This window comes from Pteronotus mesoamericanus, unplaced genomic scaffold (assembly GCF_021234165.1).
Source record: "Pteronotus mesoamericanus isolate MK-2021 breed Mesoamerican mustached bat unplaced genomic scaffold, CSHL_Meso_final contig_182, whole genome shotgun sequence".
Lineage (NCBI taxonomy): Eukaryota > Metazoa > Chordata > Mammalia > Chiroptera > Mormoopidae > Pteronotus > Pteronotus mesoamericanus.
This window is the reverse complement of record NW_026555078.1, coordinates 28827415-28846862: the sequence shown is the minus strand read 5'-3', so window position 1 is coordinate 28846862 and position 19448 is coordinate 28827415. Positions and strand designations below refer to the sequence as shown.

General features: G+C 44.6%; 1 protein-coding gene across 1 annotated transcript; it reads right to left on the bottom strand.

The window, feature by feature from the left end:
* Positions 1 to 3746: 3746 nt before the first annotated feature.
* LOC129065673 (leucine-rich repeat-containing protein 37A2-like) lies at positions 3747 to 5940 on the bottom strand. The gene has a single exon (XM_054566934.1). It carries the CDS (start codon positions 5925 to 5927, stop codon positions 3747 to 3749), a length of 2181 nt encoding a protein of 726 aa, XP_054422909.1. The 5' UTR covers positions 5928 to 5940.
* Positions 5941 to 19448: the final 13508 nt, after the last annotated feature.

Here is a 19448-nt window from a genome sequence, read left to right as displayed (position 1 = left end):
CTGACCACACTCAAAAACAGAACAAGAGGAAAAATGTAAAAAGTACAAAAATCATTCTTCCACTCCTGTCCGACAGCCATCCTATTCCTTCACCCAAAACGCCTAACATCACCAGTCTTTGTGTATCCTTTCAGAAAGTCTACGCGTATACAAGCAAATAGAGAGAGAGAGAGAGGTCTATATGGGGAGGAACGGAGGCCTCGCTCCGACAGCTGGCACCAGCTGGGCAGCCACGTGAGAGACACGCACCTTGAAGTGGACCCTCCAGCCTTCCTCTCTCGAGCCTTCAGGTGATTTCAGCCTGAGCCCAGCTCCTGAGAACCTCACGAAACACCCAGAGTCAGAACTGGCCTGCCCACTCCTAAATTCTTGACTCGCAGAAATTGCAAGGAATGCTTATCATTGCTTTAAGCCACTATTTTCATGGGATCTGTTATACTGCACAAGATCATCAACACACTGTGTGGCACAGGGGTTCAGCTAGACAGTCTGAGACCCTCTGTGCAGGTGCATTCCTGCATGGTGCCCTTGTAATGGTGTGGGATTGTGGCCCCAGGCTCCAAGTCTTCCCTTTTACTATTATATCTGCCATGCCATCAACCCATAGATTTTCAAGGGCACGAAATTCCTTGACGCTGTGTCATGTCAAGAGGACAAATGTGCAAATCTAAAGCAGGATTTTGCTGTTGGGAGAACTTACAAGCAGAACTAGAACAGAATTTACTCAGTTGGTAAGCTGTCAGAGAAGGGGATAGGGTAGACCAGTTAGACCGCGTGTCCTATGGCTAGAGCTCCTTTAGAGAGGGAGCCTGTGTAGATTGCATCAAGTTTATAGGAAAGGGGAGGCAGGGGACCCCTTATATCACCAACATGGAAGCGGCCTAGTGAATGAAATAATCTCATTAGAAAGGGGGCTTCTGCTTTTCCATTGCTGCTGGTACCTGCTGAGCTAGCTCTCTGCTGAGCTACTGAAAGGGGAGAGGAAATGAATCCCCAGGACTATCGCATTTGTTTCTCCTCACCTCCTGGATTCTCAAACCTCCACTTATCCCCATTCCCAGGCTGTGCTGTAGACACAGCAAACATTTGCTGGCCTTTGGGTCAACACAGACAAAAACACTTGTTTTTCATTCTCTGTAAGAACCTTGGGTGTTAACTTGGGCAGGAACTGAGAGCAGCATCAGCAAACTAATAAACGACCCTGCTCACTCTGTCTGGAACCCTCCTGACTATCTTAGACGAGAATTCCAAGTTGCCCAAATGATTTACTCATGATCCTTATTGAAAATCTCATCACCCATCACACAAATTCGTGTCATGTAGCTTCTGTGCCATGTTTTCCTTGCATCTGCCATTGACAGGTCTATACATATCCCTTAGCGTAAGTGCCTGCCTTCTCCAGAAAGAGCTGACCTAGAAAACAGACAGTATGATAGGATTTCTGCATTTCCCTGCTCTCTCCCACTGCAAAACATGCTGGGCTGTTTCCCAGTCCCAGGGCTCCACTGGGGGACTCTGAATCATTGTCCCATGCTGGTTGGCAACATTCTTCATACCAAGTTACTAAACCACCAACATTTATCTGTGGTCATTCAGGTCGATTACTAATTCTTGTTTCTTCAGGATTTCTTTTACTCACTCAGGCACTGAAGTCTCACTGACTTCCTAAATGTGATTTAGTAGTGACTCCCTTTGCAGAAGGAGTGGAGGGACCTGTGCATTATCACTTGGAGTCATGCAGCCACGGACCTGTGCTGCACGGGGGAGAAATGGGCAGCTTTGGACCTGGGCTAAGCTGCAGGGAGCCCAGCAGCCTCTACCTGACCCTCATACGGGTTGGGAAGCTGACAGGACAAGTGAATGGTGAAGTGGCTACACCAATATGTTTAATAAAATACATGCCCGAGGAGAGAAGTTTTGGGCTATTAGTGCTCTCATACATTCTTCTTTAACCAATCTCTCTCCCACCTTCCTGCTAGTGATACAGCCATTGGCAGTTCTTTTTTAATAAAATAGAAAATCACAAAACCCAATGTAATTTTCCACAAGCTTGTAAGGGTGGAGAACCCATTAAACCAAGAGAAGGCACACATTTGTGCATGAGCTAAAGAGCTTAGGGGAGTAGACCATACCAGCCTTGAAGGTCGGCTCAGGAATCAAATACTCTGACAACCCCAAAGACCTAGGAGAGGGGCCAGAAGAGGATGATCCTTTACAGACAGGAGGGCAAGCACATTGTAAATACCTGGTACCTGGTGAGCCAGGGGACAGAGCACCAGAATAACCTATAACCAATCACAGGTCCTGCCAAGATCAGTTTGTTCTCATATACCCAGCCTGGCTCTTCTTGGGAGAGGTCACAAAAAGCCTGCTCTATCTCTTCACCCTGAGCTTCCATTCTCTGGCTCTTCCACTAATCTGTGCCCAGTCTGCCTTTCAAACTGTAGCCTCCTTTATTCTGTGAGAAGCTTCCCCAGGGGATTCATGAAGGCTGATAAGCCACCGCTCTTTTCTCCTGAGGACTGTCTCTCAGGCTCAATAGTTCAGGCTGTTCTTTTCCTGGCCTTGTAAGATTTTCATGAAAGACACCTTCCACATTTCCTAAATATAGTTTGAATATGATGTGCTTTCCAGTTCTCGGGGACTGACAGCATTGGGGAGTTAACAGGGAGGAGCCCCTCTTCTCGGAGCAGGGTGACATATAACCCTAGAATTGTCGGAGGGGTTTGAGCTGGGCCTGTGTGACTGGAGACTTTGCCCCCTTGCTAAATATGGCAGCCTGGTGAGGGGCAAAGGCAGTTATGGCCGACACGGGCCCTCATAGGTTGAGTGGCTGGTCACCCCCACTGGCTTTGGGCACACATGGGATTCTGGGGAAAAACTTTCGAAACTGAGAGAGCTTGGATGCAAAATGTAGTTGTTTCGTTACCCTGCCCTGGTGGAGGGGCATGTCAACGGTCACCAGCAGGTCCGCAAGCAGTGACATGTGTAGACAGGTGAGCAGAGGCCTGGCGGCACTGACTCAGACATGCCTGAAGCTGGACGGCAACTGTGGAACAGCTAAGCCACCTATGAGTATTTACTTCTGGGTGGGACCTGAACTGAGCTGACAGAGGGTGACAGGGTGACTTTCCTTTTGGTGTCCTACAGGGAACAGGCTTTGAGGCAGAAACTTGCCATTATTTCCAAAGCTCTTGGTGATAATCAAGTGCACTGCGAACAGTTTTGTTCTTGTGTTATTTTCCATTCTTAAGCCTGTGTAGTAATGATATGACAAGTATTTCAGTTGCTATTTTTGATGTCATACTCTGACTTTCTTTCTCCCTACTTTAGTTACTCAATATTTTAGGCAGAAACTTGCCATTACATAAAAGTTGCCTTTCTTTTCCACTGAACTCTACCTTTGGAGATTTGCCAGGGAGGGAGCTATAGTAGGATCCCCCCACGCCAACTGGTCTGCTTTGGTAAAATTCACTCTTGTTTAGCCTCACTGCTGCTCCTGGAAGTACTGGCTACCACAGGGATTCCACCTTCAGCCCTGCTTTCCTTACCCATAGCCCTTGTTATTTGTACATAAGTACTGAACTATTTACATTTTAATACCTTCCCTCAAGGCTAGAGTTGCTTATAAATTTATGACACATATGAATAGGAAGAAAATAATGTATTTCATCAGCAAGGCTGAAAAACATTTCCCAGTACAACTGGCAGGTCATCTGAGGATGGTGGATGACTGGGTGTTGATGTCAGCCTTCACTTTCTTCACCCGTCTCCTCAGCAGCCGAGTCTGATGTAGCAACCTTGGTTGTTGATGTGAGGGCTTCATCCTTCTCCATTTTGTCAAGCAACTCGTCATCCAATGCATCATTGAGGTGTTCCTTCTGTTCCACATCTGTCTTACGCATGGCGTTGAGAGGCCAGTACATATCCCAAATCCAAAGCGGCCGCCTTCTCCAGAAACCGCCCTCCTCCATCTCATGTTCTGGTGAGCGTCTCTTAAGTCCAAGAATTGAGAAAAAGCCCCTGCCTTCCTTACCATCCTCTGAGGCTCTTCTATGACAAATGGCAATTAAACAGTAAGTGAGAAAAAAACTTGCTGCTACTGCAATCACTGGTGCTGCCAAGATCAGTTTGTTATGATGTACGTAGCCTGGCACTTCTTGGGTGAGCTTGCGTGACTCCTGCTCTCCCTCCTCTGCCTGGGCTCCTGTCCTCTCACTTCTCCACTGATCGGTATCAAAGTCTTCCTTGGAAACCTTAACCTCCTCTTGTTCCGTGAGAAGCTTCATCAGGAGGTTCATGAGGGCTGATAAGCCACCACCCTTTGTGCCTGAGGACGCCCTCTCTGGCTCAATGGTCAGTTCAGTGCTGTTCTTCTCCCGGCCTTCTATGGTTTTTATGAACGAGCCTTCTGCATTTCCTACATATAGTTCTTCATCACAATGTGTGTTTCCCAGACATTCAGCGTCACAGTTGGCTTTGACCGTCTTGCTGACAGCCTCAATATTATTTTTAAATTGGCAGAGGCAGCAGGCCAGATGGTTAGGTAGGATCAGTTTTTCCAAGTGAAGGCTCATCATGAGGATGTTCTCAACTGTTGTAAGTGACACTTGTGTGGTTCCCAAGTCTAAATACCTCAATGCTGGCAATTTAAAAAGATATGGATCTTCAATCGTGGTCAGAGGATTGTGATTGAGACTTATCTTGTGTAAAAACTGCATTCCATGCCAGGCCTGAAAGGTTCCAAATCTCACTTTAGTGATTAAATTGTTATGAAGATTTATATGTTGCAGAAAAGGTAGGGATTCAAATGTATTCATTTCAATAAGTTCTATTTTATTAGAGGACAAGTCTAAATACTGGAGGGACAAAAGCCCTTCAAATGAATCCTTATGTAATTCCCTCAAATTATTTTCACTGAGGATTAGTTTCTCGACCCAACGGTATGACTCCCACGTATCTTTATCAAGAGAGGAAATTGAGTTTCCTTTGAAATTTAAGACAGTGAAAGTGCCATTGTACATGTCGGGGTGTAGTACAGGCACTCTCTGCAGCCTCTGCTTTGGGCTGAGACCAGTACATGACAGCGTCTTATTGTAGCAGGTACAGAGCTTACAAAGGTTCAAGATGGCATTCTGTTCATTCGTTAAAGGACCTGTCCAGGATGTTTCTGGTTTCTGTGTCCTGGTCAATACCAGACCTGGTCCTTGAACTGTGACTACGGTCATGGTTGGCTGCTGATCCTGGACAAGAAATCTCACCTCAGGGTGGTTTGGAGGAGCTGTAGTCTGCAGCAGGGCTGTAGGATGTTTATCCTCCACAGAAGGTTCTCGTGTTATGGTGAGTTCCAGTTTCAAAGGAGGAATTCTTACATCAGAGAAGGTTGTTTGCTGAGCATGACCAGCTTCTGGATGTGGAAATGTCACCTGTGGCTTATTTGGAGAAACTCTAGTCTTCTTCAGGGTTGTACGATGTTCAGCCTCACTAGGTTCTGGTGTTATGGTGAGCTCCATGTCCCTAGGTGGAACGGTGACATCAGAGAAGGTAGTTTGCTGAACCTGGACAGGCTCTGGATGTGGAAATGTCACCTCTGGGTTCCTTGGAGGAGCTGTAGTCTTCTTTGGGGCTATATGATGTTCAGCCTCCACACTAGGTTCTGGTGTTGCGGTGACCACCAGGTCCAAAGGTGGAGCTGTGACATGAGAGGATATTGGTTGTTGAGCCTGAACAGGCTCTGGATGTAGAAATGTCACCTCCAGATTCATTGGAGGAGCTCTAGTCTTCTTCTGGGTTGTATGATGTTCGGCTTCAGTAGGTTCCGGTGTTGCGGTGACCACCAGGTCCAAAGGTGGAGCTGTGACATGAGAGGATATTGGTTGTTGAGCCTGAACAGGCTCTGGATGTAGAAATGTCACCTCCAGATTCATTGGAGGAGCTCTAGTCTTCTTCTGGGTTGTATGATGTTCGGCCTCAGTAGGTTCTGGTGTTGCGGTGACCACCAGGTCCAAAGGTGGAGCTGTGACGTGAGAGGATATTGGTTGTTGAGCCTGAACAGGCTCTGGATGTAGAAATGTCACCTCCAGATTCATTGGAGGAGCTCTAGTCTTCTTCTGGGTTGTATGATGTTCGGCCTCAGTAGGTTCTGGTGTTGTGGTGACCACCAGGTCCAGAGGTGGAATGGTGACATCAGAGGAGGTTGGTTGCTGAACCTGAACAGGCTCTGGATGTGGAATTGTCACATCAGGGCCCTCTGGAGGAGCTGTAGTCTGTGGCAGGGTTATAGGAAGTTCAGTTTCCTCATTAGATTCTGGTGTTGTGGTTAGCTCCAGGTTTAAAGGTAGAGCTGTGGCATCAGAGAAGATTTGTTGCTGAGGCGGAACAGATTCTGGATGAGGAAATGTCACCTCAGGGTTTTCCGGAGGAACTATAGTCTGAGGCAGGGCTACAGGTTCTTCAGCTTCAGCAGTAGGTTCTGGTGTTGTGGTGGGCTCCAGGTCCAATGGTGGAATTGAGAAATTGTCGGTTGGTTGTTCATCTTGAAAGGGCTCTGAAAATGGATTTCTCATCTCGGGGTACCTTGGAGAAGCTATAGTCTGCTGCAGGAGTACAGCATCAGACTCCAGAGTAGGCTGACCTAGGGTCTCCTGCTGGAATGGAGACAACTCTATCTCCTCGGGGGCCTTTGGAGGGACCCCCAGCTGAGTGAGAGGGTTGACCATTTCAGTAGATGGAGGTGGTTCAGTCTTCTTAGGGTGCTTTGGTGTTTTCAAGTCCCCAAGATCCACATTTTTCATGTACATATAAGGATGCTTACCTTCACCAGAATCTAGAGATGAGACTGTCATCTCATGGTTTGTAGATGATTTAGGAGGCAGAGCTGGACCCTTCTGATGGACTGAAGGAGGGTCTACACCAGCAACAGAAAATTGCAGCTTACCTGAGCTCTTCTCCTGGACTGAAGTGTCAGTTGGATGCTGATCTCGCAATCCACCAAAAACATGAGCAGGTTGATGAAACTCAGAGGACTCTGTAGACTCAGCTGAGGCATCCTCCTGGGTTGCAGAGGGTTTTCCCACCTCAGGGTCTTCTGGTTTTTCAGTGGGGGCCTCCTGAGGGGTTGAAAAAGCTCCCATTTCCTCAGGGACCTCTGTAGGCTGAGCTGAGGCTTCTGGGGTTAATATCATAGAACCAAAATCTTCAGCCATAAATGGTTCCATGGGGGGTGTGTGCTGATCCAAAGGCCAGGGCTCAGTGGGCCCTGGGGGAACAGAGGTCAGCATGACAGGATCCAGGGGTATAGGCAGAGCTGGAGCGGCCTGGACCAGCAGCCACAACAGCTGCCATGTGAAAAAGAGCCGTGAGGCCCAGATATGTAGCCCGGACATGGTAGGGACACGTCCGAGATACAAGAAGATAAAAAGGCAAGTGGGGCACAGCAAGCAACCCAGATAAGTGGGACACAGCCACCACATGCTGAGCAAATGCCAACAATTGGCAGCCAGGTCACAATTGGCAGCCAGGTCACAATTGGCCTCCATATCATGCATGTGCCCCTTAACAACAAATCACCCCTCCCCCACCTCAGTTCCAACCCTTATTTAGGCAACCTGTATTGAACTTGGGTTGAGACTGACTGCAAAAGAGTGAGCCTTTCTCACAAAAGCACTAGGGACCAAGTGGCCCTTTTCCCCTGCAGAGGGGACAACCTGTTTTTGCTGAGCCCTCTTTCCCCCTCACAGTGGAGCAGGATTTGGGCTTCACACCTGGGTGGCCCCCGACTCTAGTTACCCAGGGACAGTGGGATGGGGGAGGGTGTTAAAGGAGGTGGGGAGTTGGGGGTGCTGCAGAGTTTCCCGAGGACCCACAGCACAAGGCAACCCAGGAAATTCAGAAGAGCTAGTTCAATTCTGAGAATCTAAACTTTCCTTTAAAGGTTACACCTGAGAGACATTCTTCCCCCTCTTGGCTACACTGCTTCCGAGAAAAGTAGCTAACCTTTCTTAAGAATCTTCTTCCCTTTTACACTGTTCCCTTGTTTGACATACACATGAAGTTGAGATTCCAAGAAGTCATCTTGTAACAGAATGGAAACTTTACACTGTGTCTTACCATGAAATGAGTTAAAAGAAATTGTACTAAGCTCATGGAAGATGCATGCATTCAAAGTTTCCTTAGACGTATTTTATAGATATCAGCAGTTCCTGCTTAACCAAGGATGGCCCTGACCACAGGAAATTGGGCAGGCGTCAGTGACTCGGATTGTAATGGGCAGTAACGAGGCAACCAGGGAAACTCATGCTGGCCTCTCAAGGGATTCCAGGAGAAATCATTTTAAAAGGAGTGTGTAGAAATGCTGTTTCCTGTTTTAATTATCCCACCCTTTTCAGCCAGTGGGGGCTAGAGGTCCTGACCCTGAAACATTGCGGATGGTGAGGGAAGAGGTAAGGACACTTGGGCCTGTCAGAGGCAAGCCCCGTGCCCCTCCCTCATGTGGGCCTTCCAGCAGCTGCTGTCCACCCACTTCCAGCATGGACCTGTCAGTCTAAAACATTAGTATCAGTGGTTTAATAGAGGGAGAAAAAAACTAAATGGGACCAAAGTTTATGTCTTCTTCAATACAGATTTTGTTCTTTTGTTATTTTCAATTCTTGAATCTACATAATACTTGTAATGACAAAGATTTAAATAGCTGTTTTTGCAAATTATATGACTGTTCAATTAAATATTTTCTTTTCCACCAAATTCTGTCTTTGGAATTTTCCCTGAGAGGCAGCAAGTGGCAGGACCCTCCCCACCACTGGTTGGGTTTGGTAACAGAAAATGGCGACTCCACTGGAACCCTAGACAATTGCGGTAGATTGAAGCCCTGTGGAGTGATCTGTGGATGCCCCCCATGTCTGGGTAATCCTCTGTACAACCAGTAGAGGCATCAGCCACTTAAACATGCCTGGCAGGTGGACAGGAGATGAGTCTGGAAAGGGAACAGACTCTGTGAAGGAGGAAGGATCACCTGAGGTTTGGGGCTGTGCACTGGAGTGCAGGTGGTGAGTGCAGGAGCTTTTGGGAGGTCATTGCTTGGTGGCCACTGCTTACTGGACAGGTTGGTAAAACGGGGCTTGCTTGTGAGCACTCGTTTGGAACAATAGCGTTGTGGGGTCAAGTTTTGCCTATGTGTTCCAGTTTGCCTGCCTTTTTTTTTTTTTTTTTTTTTTTTTTGTCTCTTGTATATGTACTGAGCACATGTACAGGCTGTCCTTAACATCTTGTTAACCACAGGTGAGAGATGGCTGGTTACCAATAGGGCTAATGAAGAGGCCCAATGTCTCCCCCAAGAGAATCCAAATGAGACCCCCAACCCAGCTGGGGCAATTCTTTTGACACAACCTGACCGCAACCCAAATGGTGGAGGCCTAGCTTTCCCAGAACACTACATAAAGTGCATACTGGAAAGTTTAGGAAATGGGTGCCTAAACAAAAGATCGTGAGTATGACACAGGCCCTTCAAAAAAAAAAAAACAAATGGGGCCCCTTTCTGAATTTTTAGAAGGAATCTACCAGGCCTGTAGAAAGCACACTGAAGCTGACCCACAGGCATCAGAAAATATATGGATGGTGAACATGACCTTTTTTGGACAAAGTGCCCCAAATACTAGAAGAAAACTCAAGCAGTAGGTGGGACATTGGGAATGAATCCCTCTCAGCTGATAGACATAACCTTTAAGTCTACAATGCCCATGAAACAAGATAATGCAGGACACAGATTTCTTAAACAGAGGGTGACAAGATCAGAAGAGCTGGGACCCTTAAGGGAAAAAAAGAGGCCCACTAGGCAACAATCTATGTGCCTATTACAAGGGGAGAGCCAGTGGTGAAAGGTGTGCCCCAAAGTCAAAGGGGAAAGTAGAGATGAAGAACCCTCACTGAGAAATGATAAAAAGGCAAGGGGAGTCTGATGACCAATGAGGAGGCTCGAGGCCCAGGGACTTCCTTGGACATCTCCCGACCTATTACTATTTCATGAGAGGAGCCTCAGCTATAGCTGATGCTGGGAAACAAGCCAGTTTGTTTCCTTGTAGTTAAGGGACACATTATGGCAGGGATGCTTGGATGGACCTTCTTATGCCACATTTGAAGGGCCCTCATTCACAAAGGACTGTTCAGAGGATCACACAAACCTGTCAAATAAGTGCCAAAAACAATCCTAAGACGTAATGAGTCCAGGAGAAAAAAAAAAGGAGTGCAATATAAAGGGTTATGCTCATTAGATGACTGGCAAATGGATTTTATGCAAATACCTAAAACCAAAAGGAAGTTCAAATGTTATGAGTTTTTGTGGACACTTTTTCTGGATGGTCAGAGGCTTTCACACTAGAACTGAGAAGGCAAGTGAGGTAGGCACACTTTTACTTAAAGAAATAATTCCTAGGTTTGGACTTCCTCACAGCACTCGGTGTGACCACGGACCGTCGTTCACTTTTGAGATCTCCCAGAAGGTGGGACAGGCACTACAAATACAATGGAAATTACATGCATTTGGAGGCTTCTGTCTACAGGAAAGACTGAGACTATGAATTGCACAATAAAGAAGACCCTGGCAAACAATATGCCAGGAAATGCATTCAAAATGGAACCAGGCACTCACTCCCCACTGCTGTGCTCTGGACTAGGGTAGCACCCAGAAGCGAGCTTAAGTGAAGCCCTTTTGAAATAGTTTATGGGAGAGCTTTTCAAAGCTCTGTTTTAAGAACACCCCCTTTAGATTTGGAGCACAAGCCAAAAATTAAACAATCTGTGCAACAAAAGACAGTCTCAAAAGACAGTCTTGCAGACTCAGAGATGTGTAGGCCCCACTCTAAAAGCCCACCTGCATCGCTGTCTCCTGAGTCCCAGTGGTTTGGCTGGACTGGATGGTTGAGTTGGTGAAGCACAGGGCAGCTTATCAGCTTTGTTTTGAAATGGGTTATCTCTTCCTGCCTTGATGATTGGGACAGAAAATGTCCAGAAGTTTAAGCAGGGTAGGGGATTGTAACAGTCCCTACCTTGGTTATTTAGTTGTGGTGGTTCTGATTGTGCCTTCTAACCCTCTTGCCAAACTTGTCACCTCCAGAACACAACAAGGTTGAGAACCTGTCCAGCAATGCCATCCTTTGGACACTGCACACACCCCTTTCCAGGAACAACTGACCTGGACCTTGCAAGATCTTTCTCCCTCGGAGGAAGACTGCAGAGCCCCTTTTGTTAGGGAACTCTGTACCACGGGAGAGGTAGGACAACATCCTTGGCCAGCAGAAAATAGTTTCAGAAGAATGGGATCTTCGTCCCTTTGCCTTGGTAGGACTGCAAATGTCCAGAGTGTTAAAAGAGGGCAGTTGTAGCTGGGGGACCCCACACCCAGGAATGAAAAAGAGGTTAAGCTGCGTGGCATGTTTTGCCCTGGGAACAAGGTCAATGCACGCTGTGTTGCACAAGGGATTCTGGTGGAGATCATTTCAAGAGGAACTCATGGAAATGCCAGGTTCCTTTTTCAATTCTCCCCCGCTTCCAGGCTGCCAGGTGCTGGAAGTCCTGAATCCCAGGCATTAGGGAAGGTAAGAGGAGGGGGAGGAAGCTCGGGCCTGTGGGCAGCAAGCCTCACACAACTCCCCTGTGTGGGCTTGTGGGTGGCTACACCTCACTTGCTTCCAGCAGGCCAGTCTGACTAAAATATTAGTTTCAGGAGATTAATAGGTGGAGGGAAAAAATTAAACACGACCAAAGTTTATGCACCTTCTTCAGTAGTACAGATTTTTGTTCTCATGTTATTTTTAGTTCTTGAATCTATGTAATAGTTGTAATGACAAATATTTAAATAGCTGTTTTTGCAAATTATATATGTGTTAAATAAAAGATTCCTTTCTTTTCCACCGAACTCTGTCTTTGGAGTTTTACCTGGTATGCAGTGAGCGGTAGGAACATCCCCTGCCCCCTCACCACACACACAATGGTTGATTCACTGAAAATATCAGAACCAGCAAAGACACCGCCTGCACAGGCTGTTCCCAGACATCATTAGAAAAACTGTGGATGGAGCAATGAAACTACATAATGATGCACACAGAAGATACTTGGATGTGGAACAATGATCTTCCATGCTTCTCAATTAAAAAGAAAAAAAAAGATACTATGGAAACCAGCCAAGAGAAGAGTGAGAAACTACATACTGCCAGAAACTCCTTAGTTCCCCTCTTCCATGATCCCCCTATATAAAGTAGCCAGGATACCTCAGATGCTGAGATGGGCTTTGAGACAGGGGTTCCCCATCTTCCTGGTTGCTGGCACCTGAATAAAACCACTTTCCTTTGTATCATCACCTGCCTCTTCAGTACTGGCTTTCAAAGTGGCTGGCAGCGTCTCCTGTGTTAGGTTATAATCTCCTAAGGCACCAAGCTGAACAGGACAGGGGACTGGATGATGAACGGCCTGAGATCTCTTTGCCAGCTACTTCATAAGCTAGGCAGGCCATGAACACTCACAGTCTCAGAATCCATCTTGCTCCAAAGTGGACTTGCAGAAACTTGTCGAGGATTTTATTTGTGTGTTTTTCTGTCTCAAACCTTAAAAAAATAAAAAGGCATTATTTTGTAGAATTAACTTTCCTCAATATCTGCATTTGCAGCATTTACCTATCGCTTATGTGCCCAGAACCCTTTTCATAAGCAGCTGCTCAGTGGGAAGCTCTAATGAGGAATTCCATTTACTGACAGTGGAAAAGAATGTTTCCTGAGCAAACTCCAGCCTCGCAAAATGATAGGTCTGGATGTAGCATTTTACCAAAAGGAGCACAGAGCACATGAGACCTGATTCTACAGGAAGCACCAGTCAAGGTGATATTCAGGATGATAGACATAATGTGAGCACCCAGTGAACAGGGAGAAGAGGACCAAGAACAGACGCCCAGGAACCCAGAGTGAATGCACTATTCTGAAAGCTGCCAACAGCAGAAAATTCTTACAACTTAGAAAGAGTTACGTAAGGAAGGGGTTGGTAGATGAAAAAGCTGTGTCATGTCCTATGGATCATTTCAGAATTAAAGGAAGTGGGATAGATAGTTAGCACATCCTCTGCTCTTTCCCCACCTATACTAGTTTCCTAGGGCTGCCCTAACAAAGCATGAAAACCTGGGTGACTTAAAACAAATGAAATTTATTCTCTCACAGTTCTGGAGGCTACAAGCTTGAAAATACAGTATCGGCAGGACCATGCCCTCTTTGATAGCTTAGGGGGAGAATCTCTTCTTGCCTCTTCTAGGTTTTCGTGGTTGCCAGCAATCCTTGGTGCATCACTCCATGCACGTGGCTGTCTTCTTCCTGTGTGTGTTCACATCACGTTTCCTCTTTGTCCAAAGTTCTCCATTTTATGAGGACACCAGTCACATCAGCTATGGCCCCACCCTACTGATATGGGCTCACTTTCACTTGATTGTCTTTGTAGAAGTCTCTCTTTTCAGATGAAGCCAAATTTTGAGATATTGGAGTTTGAGAGGTCAATAAAACCCCTCTTGGGAGCAGGGACACAGTTGAACCTCTAACACAATTCCAGGCCTCTCACTGGCCCTTGTACCACTGTGAAGACTTTTCCTCCTGTGCAGAGCCCAGACCTCTTTTTCTACTTTTCTTTACTGTAAGGAATTAATGCTGAGAAGAAGTGGGACAGCGCTTCCCTTACTTGAATGCCCTTGAGAGTGGCCAAGTGCTGGGCTTTGCTTTATGCTTGTAGAGTTCTAGCAATTGCCTCTTTGTCCCTGAATACGGCATCTCTGAGCACCCAAGCTCAAGCGCTCTCTTCAGGGTATAGACAAGCAGGTGGAGGATTTATAAAAGACACCACCAGTATCTTGGTGTTGGCCAATTGAGTTGTGGTTTAATAGGGGGAATAAACAAACTTGTCGAGTTGGTCAGAAGGGTAATTTGCCTTCAGACTCCAATCTCCTTCTCTAGTTAATGCTTTATATGTGTGTCATCTGTAAGATCCTCTAAATGATTTTTTATTTTTAATTTTTCTTCAGTTCAATACATTCAATGTTACAGAATTAATTTGGCTGGTCACATTTTATTCAATGAATAAACTGAATTGTTTTAATCCTGTGTCCCTATTTTTTAAAAATAATTCTGAGGAAATTAGCTCTCTCTGGTCACTCTCTACTATGATAAAATGAGTGTTTCTGGTAAAAATGAAAGAATGCTAAGCAGCAATGTGGGACCAGAAAATATGAAAAGTGTTGATAAAGTAGACTTTAAGTTAAAAATTGTCTTTAGAAACAAAGCAAGTCATTACATAATGATAAATAGCTCAATTCAACATGATGATACAACTGTAAATATATATGCACCCAACACCAGAACACCAGAGTTTATAAAACAAATATTGACAGATCTGAAAGGAGAAACAGATGGCAATATGGTAACACTGGGAAACTTCAGTACCCCACATTCAATAATGAATAGAACATCCAGACAGAAAGATCAGGAAATAATGAACGTGAACAAACCTATAAACCAAATGCACCTAAAAAACATATACAGAACTTTTCACACAACAGAAGAGTACACATTCTTTTCAAGTATACACAGAAACATCTCCATTATAGACCACATGTTAGATCTCAAGACAAGTCTTAAGAAATTTAAGAGGACAGAAATTATACCATTTATCTTTTCTGATCGCAATGTAATGAAACAGGATATGAGTAAAAGGAAGAAAATGGGAAAATTCACAAGTATGTGGAAAGTAAGTAATACGCTCTTGAACAATCACTGGGTCATACAGGAAATCAAAAGGGACTTTAAAATATACCCCAAGACAAATGGAAACAAATATATAAATTACCAAAATTTACAGGATGCAGCAAAAGCAATGGTAAGGGATTTTTTTTTTAGATAATTGCCTACATTAAAAAAGGAAAAAGGTCTCAAAGAAAAAGTCTAACTTTACACCCTACAGAACTAGAAAAGAATGAAAATTTAAATTCAAAGTCAGCAGTGGAAGGAAATAATAAATACGAGAGCAGAAATAAATCAAGTAGAGAACAGGAAAACAATAGGAAAAATCAATACTAAGAGTTGAGTTTTGAAAAAATAAATAAAATGGGCAAACCCTTTGCTAGACTAAGGAAATAAAAGACAAGATTAGAAATGAAAGAGGAGATAGTATAACAGATGCTTCAGAAATGAAAATAATTATAAGGTGAAGCGGCACGGGGCTCTGGATCTGAGGGTCTTAGTTCAGGTGCCAGCTGAGGCGGGACCGTGGACTCTGATTCCACAGCGCCCTTCCCGGGGTCATCACAAATGGGGGAAACAAAATAACTCATTCCAAATTGTGGAGAAACCACCTGGAACACACAACTGAACAATAGTGAGAGAGGAGCCTTGTAACCTCGGAGACAGAGGAATTGGCTTTAGTGCAATCTAACTGGTAAGGAGTGCGGTACAGACTCCAAAAGGCAGGCAAGGCACCCACAGGCAGCACCATGAGAAGGATATTCAAATGGCCAGTTGGATCCCCCTGAGAAGAGCAGGGTCTAAACCAAAAGTGGGAATCTCTAGCCTACAGCGCCAGAGACCAAAAAGGACACAGAAAACAGCCAGCTGCGAAAAGCAGCAGGGTTGCTCTTTGCCAGAGACAGGAGGCTAGAGACACAAAGAACCTTTTAAAGTGCCAACGCATAAATTTTTATTTATAGACACTTACCCTGGTCTCCGGCAAAGGCAGGGACAGAGTGGGCTAGATACACCTGAGAAGAGACTGAGGAAGGAGGCCTTGGAAGGAGCACTGAGAGAGTAGCTGGCCAGATCTCAGTGCTGACTCATTCCCCATGTGGCAGCAGCCATCTTGCTCAGGTAGAGACTACTTCCCCTGAGTGACAGCAGCGTCAGAGGACCCAATAGCCCCGCCCCCAGGTGGGATTCCACCCCGACCTGTGCTGTCTAAGCTGCCTGCTGAGTGCAGAGTGGCAGCCACAGATAGTAGATCCCTAGCTTAAGGGGGCGCACAGAGGTCTGGAGACACTTGAGGAGAGACTGGAGATGGGGCTTTGGGGAGAGAATGGAGAGAGTAGGTGGCAGGATCCAAGTGCTGACTCCTCCCCCATATGGCTCCAGCTAGAGAGGACCCAATAACCCCACCCCCAGGAGAGACTCCACGCCGCCCTGAGCTGTCTAAGGCAGCCTACTGAGTGCAGAGTGACTAGATTAACAGCTGAAGGAGACGGCCACAGACAGTAGGTTCCTGGAAGTCTTGAACAGAATGCCTAAGTTCAGACAGGGATGACATCTGACATCATCAGAAGCAGATCCAGAAGGTAAAAACAGCAGTCTCCTACCATAGAAGTCCACACCACAAAGTCAGGAAATCAAGACAGATCAACTTAAGAAGCAGAAGCAAAGAAGAAGAGTCTCACAAATAATGGGAAGACAAAGAAATACCCCCCAGTCGAAGGGAAAGGAGGAATCTCCAGAAAGAGAACTAAATGAAATAGAGGCAAGTAAACTTGCCTCAGATATTGAGTTCAAAACAACGGTTCTAAGGAAGCTCAATGAACTCAGTGAGCTCAAAGAGAATTACAAAAAACTACAGGAAAACTATGAGGGACTTACTGCAAACTATATCAGCATGAAAAAGGACATAGAAACGATCAATAAGAGATGAGAGGAAGTGAAGATACAATTTCTGAATTGAAGAACACAGTAGAAGGAATCAAAAGCAGGCTAGATGAAGCTGAGGACCGAATCAGTGAGCTGGAAGACAAGGTAGAAAAAAGCTCCCAGAAACAGCAAGAAAATGAAAAAAGACTCAAAGAGAATGAAGAGGCATTTAGGGAAATGCAGGACAACCTGAAACGCAATAATATCCGTATAATAGGGATACTAGAAGGAGAAGAGGAACAAGGGATAGAGAACCTGTTTGAAGAAGTAATGATGGAAAACTTCCCTAATTGGAGGAGACAAAAAGCTACAGAAGTCCAGGAAGCACAGAGGGTCCCATTCAAGAGGAACCCAATGAGGCCCACTCCAAGACACACCATCATTAAAATGGCAAATATCAAAGACAGAGAATCCTAAAGGAAGCAAGGGAGAAAGAGGTAGTAACATATAAGGGAGCCCTGATACGGCTAGCAGCTGACTTCTCAACAGAAACACTGCAAGCCAGAAGGGAATGGCAAGAAATATTCCAAGTAATGAAAAGCAAAGGCCTGCCACCAAGACTGCTCTACCCAGCAAGGCTCTCAATTAAAATGGAAGGCGAAATAAGGAGTTTCTCAGACAAAAGAAGCCTAAAAGAATATACCTCCACAAAACCAGCACAGCAAAATATGCTAAAGGGACTACTTTAAGGAAATGAAGAGAAAGAATCTATGAATACCCAGTTCCTTTCACAGTCATTAATACTTGATATTACCAATATTTTTTAATAGACATTAATCTGATTGTGACAATGATGTTATTTTAATTACTCCTTCATTACGTGTTGAAACTAAACCTGTTTTTGTATATTTCTTGCCTATTTCTATTATTTTTAAAAAGCTCTAAATGACTTTTTGGTATTCTTTATCCATTTTTTGATTAAATGTTTGTAGAATTTTTCTCCCCCCAGAAAACCCAAACAAACCTTTAACCCTTTTTTAGATTTGTTGCAAATACTTTCCTATTCTGTTACTTGTCCTTTAACTTTTTTTTATGTGTATATTACTGTACAGTCTTAAATGTTGAATATAGTCATTTTGTCAATATTTTATTTTATAGATTCTGGGTTTGAATATTTTTCTTCAGGGTAAGAAAAATATAATTTTGTATTTTCTCCTAAAACTCCTTAGATTCTACATATTGATTTTTACCTCACCTGAATACTTCTTGTATAATGTGTAAAATAAGGCTCTGTATTTGTTTTATTTCAAGTAATAGTGGTCCACGTACCTTATCTGTTGAATAAGCCTTATTTTACCAACTGATTTGAAATATCGACTTAATCATATATTACATTGTTAGATATATATGTTTGTCTCTAGAATGCTCATTACATTTCATTGATCTCCTTGATTATTTCTGTGCTGGTGCCATGTTGGTTTAATTGCTGAGACTTTATAATGGTTTTAAATATTTTTAATATTTTATAATTAACTTTGACATTTAAAAAATAGATAAAATCAATCTGCATTTAAGAAAGAAAGAAAAAGAAATAGAGAGATGGAACTCCTACCTTTTGAGACAACATGGATGGAATTGGAGAATATTAAGCTAAGTGAAATAAACCAGTTGATGAAAGACGAATACCATATGATCTCACCTAGAAGTGGACTTCATTCAACAAATAAACTAAAGAACAAAATAAACCACAGGCATGGAAACATGGAGCAGATTGAAAGTGACCAGAGGGAATGGGGAAAGGACAATGGTGGAAAGAAGGGGAAGGGACTAGACAAAGAACATGTATGAATGACCCATGGACATGGACAACAGAGTGGGAATTAACTGTGGGAGTGGAGGGTGCTGGTGGGATGGGTGGAGGGGGTGTAAAGGGGGAAAAATTGAGACAACTATAATAGAATAAACATGATCTATAAATTTAAAAAACTATAAAAAATAAATTTAAAAAAATTTAAAAAAATAGGTTGTTCCAGACATTTCTCTGTCTGCCAGGAGAGGGGTGTCACTTCCCTCTAGTGGAGAATGCCCCGAGCCCCTGTGTCCAAAGGCTTTTATTGAAAGGGTTATCAGTGGGGCTAGGTAGTAGGAATATACAGGTGATCTCATTTCATCAGTACGTTAATGTTTACAGAGAATAGATGATGTTTTGAAGAAAACAAATGGCAGGAACACACCAGATTCACATGGGTCTGAGAGGAGATGAATAAACATGAGAGTGTAAACATCATAAGAGCGCCAAAGGGTTTAGGGTCAGGGTCTGTGAATAATGTAAATTTCCTTCCTAACAGGAGCTGGTTAAGGTAGCTTTTCAGGGAAAAACAAAGCTTACTTCAAGGAATTTACTTCTAGGCCCAATTTCTCCCAGGAACCACCCAATCCATTTTAGGGCTGTCTCCAGCATTGTTTCAAGCCTGAGCCAGGTGAGGGATCAGAGGCACCAAGAGAGAAGGAGACTTCTTTCAGATAGAATGAGGACCCCGGCCATATCAAAGCCGAGGGGTTAGGGTCTTTTTGCCCTTTCTCCATGTTCCCCAAGTTCTTCCCTGATGCTTATGGGGCTGTGCCTGCTTTATGTTGCTCCTGCCATCAATAGGGGTCTTACCCGTCATTGACTAGCCAACCATCCTTTGGGGCCAAGAAGGGTGATCTGAAGGAGGCAGGGGCTGCATCCTTGCCAGCAGGACAGGTTTTGTCTCCTCAGTGGCCTATTTTCCCAAGGCCTCCTTGATTAGCTCCAGTCTCGGGGCCCTCTCGCCTGTTGGTGGG

Excerpts from the sequence above, each read along its gene's own strand:
- LOC129065673 (XM_054566934.1), bottom strand. The coding sequence starts at position 5,927 with ATGAATCTGGAGGTGACATTTCTACATCCAGAGCCTGTTCAGGCTCAA.